This window comes from Silurus meridionalis, chromosome 14 (genome assembly GCF_014805685.1).
Source record: "Silurus meridionalis isolate SWU-2019-XX chromosome 14, ASM1480568v1, whole genome shotgun sequence".
NCBI lineage: Eukaryota > Metazoa > Chordata > Actinopteri > Siluriformes > Siluridae > Silurus > Silurus meridionalis.
This window is the reverse complement of record NC_060897.1, coordinates 2,400,179-2,411,000: the sequence shown is the minus strand read 5'-3', so window position 1 is coordinate 2,411,000 and position 10,822 is coordinate 2,400,179. Positions and strand designations below refer to the sequence as shown.

Sequence of the window (10,822 nt, the reverse complement as noted above, 5' to 3'; positions counted from 1 at the left end):
GCACATTTATCTGATATATATTTTTTTATCTTATTTTTATATTTATAGTTCCATTTATATAAATAACAAATAGTTCCATACATGCATAAAAAAGAAGAAAGAAATATTTTGGATATTATTTATATATATAAATAATATCCAAAATATTTCTTCTTCTTTTTTATGCACAATTTTCTAAAAAGTTTTGGATCTTACTGAAAGTTGTTTTCTGGTTTTTTTTTTTTGGTGACAAAATAAAAATCTTGAATCCTCGAGTCTTTGGATGTATTTGGTAACGTGACATTTTTCCTTCGCCTGAATTAATAAACTCAAATCTGTTCCAGCATGACAATGTCTGTGCACAAAGCCAGCTCCATGAAGATCTGCGTTCCATGGGTTGGAGTGGAAAATCTCCTACAGAGCATAAACGCTGTAAACCCTATTGAACACCTTTGGGATGAATTTTTCATTCTTCAGGCCTCCTTTACTGAGGTCCTTGTGGCTGAATGATCTCGAATCTCCACAAAATCTAGTGGATCAACTTTTGTCCTAAACTGCCATTGAGCCTTTTTTTACCTTGTTTCATTTTAAACCTGTAAAGTGTAAAGACGAGCAGTTCAGACGTCATCTGTCATGTAAACCTTTAATCACAGTTATTGATATGTACAAACAGGAACAATAAATCCTCAGTGAGACACAGTGATGGTTCCAGAGACACGACTTCTCTGTCTAGAAATAAATTATATACAGTTTGATGTGCTGAAGGAGAGATGTGTGAAGGGAGAAGAGCGCTGCCCAGGGTGGGAGCAGGGGGCATGGGGCAGGGAAAGGCTCAGGAGCAGGGAAAAGAGGCACAGCAGACCGATAGGGGGCAGCAGCGAGCATCACCACATGTACAACTCATCATACCTAGGGAGAAAAATAAACAAGAAATACACCTAGATGTTATTACCTTTTCCATAAACATCACTCCATAGCAACATTTTAATACATATTATCATGTTATATTACAGTACATTGTGTATATTTAGATATGTATATATCTATATCATTATTATAATTATTATTTATATTTTATATTCTTATAAAAGTGTATATTATACTATAAAGCTCAATAATTATAAAGTGCAAAATAATATATATATATATATATATATATAAATTAATAAATTATACATATGCATATACAAGTATGAATATTACTGAGGCCAATTTAAATATATTTAAATAATGTCTAATACATGTATTTTTTTTGCTATATTTTTCATTATAAGGACCAAGTTGTTATAAGGTAAACTAAAATATAAAATATTATATGAGAAATAAAATGCTATGTTATTCATATCATGACATACACATGTACAGTATATGACCAAACGTTTGTGGAAATCTGATCATTAGATGTTCTACTGGATTTTGTGGAGATTTGTAAAATTTCATTCATCCCAAACGTGTTAAATAGGAGCTCAATGGATTGAGATCCTCCACTCCAACCAGATGTTCATGAAGGTGGCTTTGTGCACAGATTTGGGTCTCCTGCATCTAAAGACTCTAGAGTCTAAAACTGTAGAACCACATATTGGTGGAAAAGCTAATAAAGTGTGCATTATCTCTATATCATTATAAATATAGATACAGATATAAAAAAAAAAATCTTCTGATTGTGCCGTTGAACAGAAAAATCACAGATATTTTTTTCTAGCAGTCCTCTCTTTTTCTCTCTCTCGTCTGTTTCTTTCCCTCTCTCTTTCTCTCCCTCTCTCTCTGTGATGAGCTCGACGCCGTTTCCTGCACCTTTGAAGTCTGATTTTAATGGTGTGGTAAAATGTCATGGCCTCTCAGCTGTTCAGCATGTGTCATGATCCAAACCCACCTCCGTCCTGACAGGGACAAAGAGAGACAGACAGAGACAGAGAGAGACACAGAGAGAGAGGGAGAGAGAGAGAGAGAGAGAGAGAGAGAGAGAGAGACGAGAGCACGGACATCAACTTTCCCATCTGTCCCTCTGATCTGCTCACGGTTGTGAAAGATTCATGAAGTGTGGTATGAAAACTCCGTGTTCTCTCTCTGTAGTGTGTGTTGCTCTGACACGCCCGTGACGCGGTTAATATTTCATTATAGTGACTAAAACCTCTCACAGAGCTCTGATCGAATCCGGCATGCGCTGGTCTGAGAGCCGCGGTGGAGAAAATACAAACAAGGCCGGAGGTGGGTATTGGGGGGGGGTTGTGAGGATCGATTTTTCTGTCAACTGTAAACTCTACAGTACAGTGAAATTCTTTCTAATATATAAATATGTTTATATTAGTGATAGTTCAGATTCAGCGATTCACATCGGTGCATTGGCATAAAAGTTAACGATGTGATGAATCATTTTTTACATATTTGCATCAGTAATTTGCATCAGTAAGTAGCGTGTCCTCAGATTTACATAAAATACAGATTAACATGGCAGAGGTAGAGCTGCATCTTCCTGGAGACACCACAGAAAAAGAACGTCCGGTTTTATTTCATCTTCTTCCTTTTTCTTTTACTTTTTGCACTACAAAGGTGTGTGGAAAAGGGGCCATGCGTTAGAAGTCAGAAAGCACTTGAGTTGTATAAATTGATGATTTGCGGTCTGTCTGATGCAGAGAATTAAACTATTTGTACCACATTGATTTGCATATTCTTTCTATTGAATCACATCATGTTGTAATGGGGGAATCATATCACATCTCATCGCTCGCTGCTTCTTGTGTATCTTTAATGTATCGTATCGTTGGCTATGAATCAAACTGCAAATCGCATTGGCCTCAGTTATGGATATGATCATCCCTAATATATATACTGTATATATATATATATATATATGCAATGTCTCAACACCAGAATAGACAGAATAATGGTAAATAAACAAGACTAGGGATCCTCTGTGAATATAAATCAGCTCTGAGTGTGTGAGCAAACGTGTGTGTGTGTGTGTGTGTGTGTGTGTGTGTGTGTGTGTGTGTCTCACCTTGATCGCTGGTTGTGCTCATTGTTGTCTCCGAACAGCAGGTCTGCCAGACTTCCCTCCTGAGTCGACCTCTTACCATACCTGAGAGAGAGAGAAAAAAAAAGAGAGAAGGTTTGAATAAGAGAGAAAGGTTGTAAAAGATAGAGAATGGTGAAGAGAAAAATAGAAAGAGAGAAGAATAACAAAAGGATAACGGAAAGAAAAAGAGAGAAGAACAGAGAGAATAGGCATTGAGGATAGACATGGATTAAAAGAGTAAAAAGAGTGAAGCATTGACAGGGAGGTGGGAAGGATAGAGACAGGGGATGGAGAGAGAAGCATAGAAAGAGGAGTAGAGGAAGAAAGCTAGAAAGCAAGAAAGCAAGAAAGAAAGAAAGAAAGAAAGAAAGAAAGAAAGAAAGAAAGAAAAGAAGGATAGCCGAGAGAGGGTAATAAAGAGAAAGACAGAGAGCGGAAGATAGATAGAAAGAAGGGTAGAGCAAGAGGGATATGGAGAAAGAAGTATATAGAGAGAGGTATAAAGAAAGAGAAGGACAGAGAGACAAGAATTGAAAGAGAAGGATAGAAAGAGAGAGAGGTGAGAACAAGAAGAGTAAAAGGAATATATATACAGAGAAGGAGAGAGAACAAGAAGGATAGAGAGAGAGAGGGATGTATAGAGAGAAACCAGAGAGAAGGACAGAGAAACAAACATAAAAAGATGAATAGAGAGAGAGAGAAGTTTAAAAGGAGAGAGTGAAAGAGAGAAAGTGATAGAGAGAAGCAATAAAAGTGAGAAATAGAGAGAAAGAGAGATAGAAAGAGACCGATAGCAAGAGAAGGATAGGGAGATAGAGAAGGATAGAGAGAGAGAGGTATGAAAAGAGAAAGATAGAGAAAGAGGGATAAAGAGAGGGACAGAGAGAGAGAGAGAGAGAGAGAGAGAGAGAGAGAGAGAGAGAGAGAGAGAGAGAGAGAGAGATGGAGGAAGGGATAAAGAGAGGATAGAGAAGAGAATAATAGAGGAGATGGACAAAAAGAGAAAGATAGAGAAAGAGGAAAAAGAGAGGGATAGAGAGAGAGAGAAAGAGGAAGATAGAGAAATGGATAAAAGAGAAAAGATAAAGAGAGGATAGTAAGAGAGGGATAGAGAGAGGTGAAAGAGATAAAGATAAAGAAAGGGATAGTAAGAGAGGGATAGAGAGAGGGATGAAAGAGATAAAGATAAAGAGAGGGACAGGGAGAGATAAAGAGAGGGATAGAGAGAAAGAGATAAAGAGGGATAACGAGAGGGATAGAGAGAGAGGGGGGATAAAGAGAGGGATAGAGAGAAAGAGAGAAATGAGGGATAGAGAGAGAGATTGAGAGAGAGAGAGAGAGAGAGAGGGATGAAAGAGAGAGAGAAGTCAGAAACTACACACAATCAGCTTCTTTCCTTTGACACAGAACATTTTTTTCCTTGGATATGAACAAAATTATCACCATCTTTGACCTTCACTAATGAAAACGTCAGAACTTTATATAGCGCACACACACACACACACACACACACACACACACACACACACACACACACACACCTCTTCATTCTCACAGACTTTACACCCTGGATGAGTTAATTGTGCAGGTGAACAGGGGCAGCGGGGGGGAATGGAGACAGAGGGGTAATTAAGCTGAAGTGGTGCTGAAGTGTCTCTGTGTCTCTGTCAGAGCATGTGGAGAAACATCACAGCTCGAAGACAAGCAGGAGAACTGATCAGAGGAACGACCAGAAAATCATCTCATTGTCTTAAAGCAGATAAAAACCTCGTTAGTGTATAAATATATACACAGTCAATTACACTATATATAAAACTTATCAGTATAAAGTGTTTTTCTCATCAGCATCAAAATTCCTGACCATAAGATTCCTCTTAAACATCTCACATTCCACATTGAGTCTCCTTGTGCTCTTATACTAAACTCCACTCCTCTGTTAAGATGTTCCACTAGATTCTTCTGAGACTTGTCTGAAGATTTATTCAGCCACAAGGATGGTAATAAAGTCACTGATGGTGGTGAGGTGAGGAGGCCTGGGGTGGAGTCAGTGTGAAAATCCGATCCTAAAGCTGTTCAAAAGGGTTAGAGATCTATAGCAGGAGATCTTTCACTCCATCCCATGGAAAACAGACCTTCATGGAGCTGGGTTTGTGCACTTTGGGTCACGTTGGAGCAGGTTTGGGCCTCAAGTGAAGGGAAAATTTCATGCTACCAAATGCATCCGAAAGACTCATATACATTTCTCAGACTTTGTAGGAACATTCTGGAGATGAACCACATCTGGATCTTAAAATACATTTGTAAAAAAAAGTGCTTTTTTTCAGTACCTTTTCTTTTTTGCGTCTATCTGCATCTTCTGATCATAAACTTTTTTAAATAGTTTATTTCTCATAAAGGTCGAGGAAGACGTACGTGATGAAGCGCAGAATTCCAAAATACAATTGGTCTTTCTTTTTTCAAATGTCAGGCAGACATTTAGAAGACATAATCGTGTCAATAAAGTCGCTCGGAGAGTCAGAGATGAAGCTCTGAGCAGGCAAATTTGCTCGGGATTGGATTTTGAACCACTCAGTGTGCGATTGCTCGGCATTTTATAGGCTCGGTGCGCGAACCCGCGGCTCCGTCTGCCTTTTCGGAGCAACCCTTAATGATATTTAATGCTCTGAGTAAAGAGCTGAGCGATGGATAGACTGCAGTGAGTGACAGGAGCATGAGAAAACCTGCAGTGAAGTCCAGGACTTAGAAGATCTCAGACTTAAACCTTTCAGAACCAAAGAGCAGAGCAGCCAGAGTTTGTAACAGTTAACCATATACTATATATATATAATTTGGCAGATCTCATATTTATCTCATTCATACAACTGAGCAACTATGGGGTTTAGGACCTTGCTAAGGGGCCAAGAAGTGGAAGTGAGGCTGGGACTTGAACTCATGACCTTTAAAGCAAAAGTGCGATGCCTGAACCACCAACCTGCCACCTTATCGTAATGATTTGAATAAAATCTACGTTTATGGCATTTGGCATTGTGAAAAGCCCAACAACATAATGGGGCTGGGATTTGAACTCATGACATTTTGACCAGACATTCAACATCTTAACCAATTAGCTAACGATCAACTATATGCTATTTATTTTTTAGAAATCCCAAATGGAGTCTAAAATCTAAAAATCTGTAACATACACTATATTGCCAAAAGTATTGGGACACCTGACCTTTCCTGCTCTATGTGGTTCTTTTCCGAAATGTTACCACAAATCTGGAGGAGCTCAATTGTACAGGACATCTTTAGATGGCGCTATAATAAAATTTTGCATTCACTTGAACTTGGAAACCCAAACCTGTTGCAGCATGGCGATGCCCCGTGCACAAAGTGAGTCCCTTGAAGATCTGGTGTACATGCTTTGGAGAGGAAGATCTCCTGCTATAGAGCTCTGATCTCATCCCTACCGAATACCTTTGGGATGAATGTGAACGCTGACTGCACCCCAGGTCTCCTCACCTACATCAGTACCTGCCTTTCATAACACCCTTGTGGCTGATGAACACAAATATCCATAAGCTCACAACAAAATCTAGTGAAACATCTTTCCAGAAGAATGGAGGGAATTATAAGAGCAAATTGGGAATAAATGATCACATACCATACTTATGACCAGGTGACCCAATACTTTTGGAAATATTGTGTATCTAAATAAGAATCTGTGTAATACTAAAATCAGAGCCTGTATAACATATATGAGGAACCGTATATTGTATACTGATGTTCAAATAAAGAAAAATATCAGTATAATAATCTATCTATCTATCTATCTATCTATCTATCTATCTATCTATCTATCTATCTATCTATCTATCTATCTATCTATCTATCTATCTATCCATCCATCCATCCATCCATCCATCCATCCATCCATCCATCCATCCATCCATCTATCTATCTATCACACACACCTTTGCCGGGTGATGAGGTTGATGTAATGTCTGAGAGCCGTGTAGTATTTGGCGAGTTCTTCGGGGGCCGCGTCCTCCCCGGGGTTCTCCGGTTTGAGCGGGTAGGCGTCCACCACGGTGCCGAGGTACAGGAGAACACACAGGAACAGAGAGAAGACCACGGTCCACGACTTCAATGCTGCACTCATCTGAGAATGTGGGAGAACACACATAAGGAAAGAGCTCTCACTTTTATATAAATGAAAATCATGTGATTGTTCTCTTTCTGGAGAACTCGGTAGCGCTGATTTCGATGGCCTAAGACCATTTATCTAGATGGTACAGTGTTTTGCTGTCAAATACTGAATAGGTCTGATCTGATCTGGTCTGATCCTGTTCACAATAACCACAGCAGGAGCATTAATACAGCTCAAGGAGGAGAACAGAACAGGCAATAAACAAACAAACAAATAAATAAATAGGATTTCCTAAAATATATAGTCACAATTAAAAAAGCACAAATTGTATATTAAATGCATGGTATTATATTATTATTTTTATATTATATTTTTAGCTATATAATAAAAAATTATATATATAATAATATTTTCTTATATTTTCATATTTTCTGGAATTTTCCCCATTTTTTCATTTCCATAACACGTAAAACACTATTTTTTCTTTTTCAATAATTATTTGATTCTAAATCTACCACAGGAGTAAGATATTACATCAGCTTATTTTAGTTCAGGTCTTTTTTATTGTTGCTGGTATTTTGCACAATTCCCAACAAGCTACAGTTTAATTACCTCAATAGAGCTTCTATCGTTTAACATTTATACACTCCTATATGACCAAAAAGTATACAAAATAACGTCATGATTCTATAAATAAATTTGTAATATTGTTATTAGTGCCTTCTGTGTGTATAGACAAATATACTGAAATCAATCCTGAAGGAATTCATTCATTCATTCATTCATTCATTCATTCATTCATTCATTTTTATTCCCATTGCATTATTAAAACTCAGTCAAGAAATCTGAATATGGATGGACATAGAGTTATTCACTAATGAACAAGACAGAGGTGTTTTCCCTGAGGATGAAACTTTGTATCCCCCCCTCAGAATCATATTTTATAAGAGAACGCAGTTAGAAAGCAGACCTGGAATAAAAGCCTGTAAAGCACATTTAAGGTGCGTCAATGAATCAAACTGATCACAAACTGATAATTATCCAATTACCTTTTGACAGAAAGGCACTGATTTGTTCAGCGTGTTTATACATAAAGCATTTTTATCAGTAAAAAGGCTGGTTTCAGATATTAAACTATTTGCAGGGTATCATATATAGTTGGAGTCAGACATTATCCGAAAGCTAACTGTGTATTCGAATTTCAGAGATTTAGAAACTTTCTTTAGGACAAGTGAAAATGTTATGCTGACCAGTATGGTGTTAATATGAGTTGTTAAGAAGGATGTTTGTGTGTGTGTGTGTGTGTGTGTGTGTGTGTGTGTGTGTGTGTGTGTGTGTGTGTGTGTGTGTGTTTAAGAAATTTTATTGACCTTATCACCTTATCTATTAACCCTAAATGACTAATGAAGCATAATACCAGAGAAAGACAGTGAATTTATCGTTCAGTTACACTGGAGAAACTTCTGAATATATTACATGTATGATTATGTTTTCAGCTAAAAAAACTTGGCTCTGGGACTCTTTTATAGACAGATTTTACACATTAATATATTTTAAACCAGTGATTTGGTCCAAATCCTTTCAACTTTTAGAAAACTTTCTTACTGGAATTGAGATTGTTGAGGTTGCTGTCCATGGTTCTGAATGCACTCACTGTTTATTTTTGTTTGTTTGTTTGTCAGTCAATTTTATTATTTCATAGCATTGACTGGACTTAAGCCAGTTCCACACATTTACATCTTGAGCGTCTCTACAATCAGCATACCTCATATAAACTCTTTCAGCTCCACACATTTCACAATTATTCATATTTTAGCCATATACAGTATCATAGAATCAAAATAGAATAGAAATAGGAGATATAGGAAAAGGAATTAAATGATAGTGAAAAGAAATTCACAATATGTAGAAAATGGGAACCGTGACATCTGTACGTTGTTGTCTTTTGTAATAGATTTATTATTATTATTATTATTTTTTTTTTTTTGTCAAGTCAACTGAAGATTCAGTGAGCACATCATCTGTGAACAATTTACCCACATCGAATGCATGCATGCAATCCAATGATTTTGTTTTTGTATTTTTGTCAAACTGTGAACTTTGCACATCTGGAATTCATGCAAAAGCGCTGGACAGATGTGTCTCAGGTGCACTCTCCCTACACTTGTATAATAAAGTTGATGTATTTAATTGAATTGGTTTTATAATTTATTTTTTAACCCATGCATTACGAAGGGAAGGAAAGAAAAGCACGCGCCTGGTTTGTACTTCCTATAAGGGGTGTATAAGTGGAAATAGACTTACTTTCGGTGTTTGGGATGAAGCGGTTGGTTTGAGGTCTGGGTTCTGTTTGAGGCTTGAAGTCCTTAGAGCTCCTCGGAGAGCTGCGCGCGCTGATCGTCAGTGTTGTGCGGATTACGCCGTTACACGTGCTTTTATACGCGCCGGGCTCTCCTGGGGGTCGGGGGGGTGGGGTGGGGGGAGTTGTGAGAGCGAGCAAGAGACAGAGAGAGAGAGAGAGAGAGAGAGAGAGAAATAAAAATGCACGAGCGGGTTCACGTACACGACATCAAATATGGATTTATTTATTTATTTATTTATTTATTTATTTATTTATTTATTTATTTATTTATTTATGTATCCCTTTGACGTGATTTAAGTTAATCCGACCTCAATTAGTTTGTTGTTTCGCTCCTTGAATGACTGACTGGCTTTATGTATATAAAGTGTGTGTGTGTGTGTGTGTGTGTGTGTGTGTGTAAAATTAGGCCACATATAAATGCCTTGATCTATTCACCCATGTTATATTTATGTGATTTTCTATTTATTTATTTATTTATTTATTTATTTATTTATTTATTTATTTATTTATTTATTTATTCTATTTACCACTTTATATGTATATATTGTCAATTATATATTTCTATTATTTACCACTTTACTGGCTGATAGATGCAGTTAAACCAGCCATATTTACACATGCTGATCCAGAACTTTATGTACAAGACAGAAATGCTGATTAGACTCACGTGATTGACTCAATAAACTGATCACCAAACATATACTGAGATACAGAACATGCACATCTTTTGGATGCATCTTGGACATTAGGACACTCTTTTGATGAAGGTTGATCATTTTGGTTTACTCTCAGGCACATTTTTGATGTTTGTGGAGAAGGATAAAAAAATGTTCATTCTTTTATTAGACTGTACTTTGTATAAAAGTCTTAAATAAACAACCTAAATCCTACATGTCTGGGACTTCATTTGGACTAGCTGATTGAGCTAATGTGTGTAAAGCTATATGTGTTGAAACAGCAGTGTAGCTGTGTAGTTTGAATATTTGATGGTGTTGAACAGAAATAGTGGCTTCATAAAAAAGACAAAATCTACAGAATAGCTCATTTAAATGCCATACAATACTCACAGAACCAGTGTTCCTGAGATCTCAGCAATCCTGTCCCTTTCTCTTTTTCTGATAAATCCCTAGAGTTCATCTGGATGGAGTTCTCTTTAAGAGGAGGCCATTCTTGCAGTTGAGGATGGTTCACATGAACAGCCTAAATGTCCATGAATGTACTGAGATGAACTCAAGAACTTTGAGGATGTTTTTGAGCTGTAATTATCATGAACAGTTCTGCATTTAAGGACCATCACTTAACAGTACACATCAATATTGAAGGAACTGTAATGAAT

General features: G+C 37.1%; 1 protein-coding gene across 1 annotated transcript; it reads right to left on the bottom strand.

Annotated features, from left to right (window-relative positions):
* Positions 1 to 608: 608 nt before the first annotated feature.
* On the bottom strand, positions 609 to 9,534 carry pyya (peptide YYa). The gene is made up of 4 exons (XM_046866238.1): positions 9,429 to 9,534; positions 6,949 to 7,136; positions 2,978 to 3,058; positions 609 to 888 (listed from the first exon to the last, which is right to left on the bottom strand). Exons 2-4 carry the CDS (start codon positions 7,134 to 7,136, stop codon positions 864 to 866), a joined length of 294 nt encoding a protein of 97 aa, XP_046722194.1. The 5' UTR covers positions 9,429 to 9,534; the 3' UTR covers positions 609 to 863.
* Between the last annotated feature and the right edge of the window lie 1,288 nt (positions 9,535 to 10,822).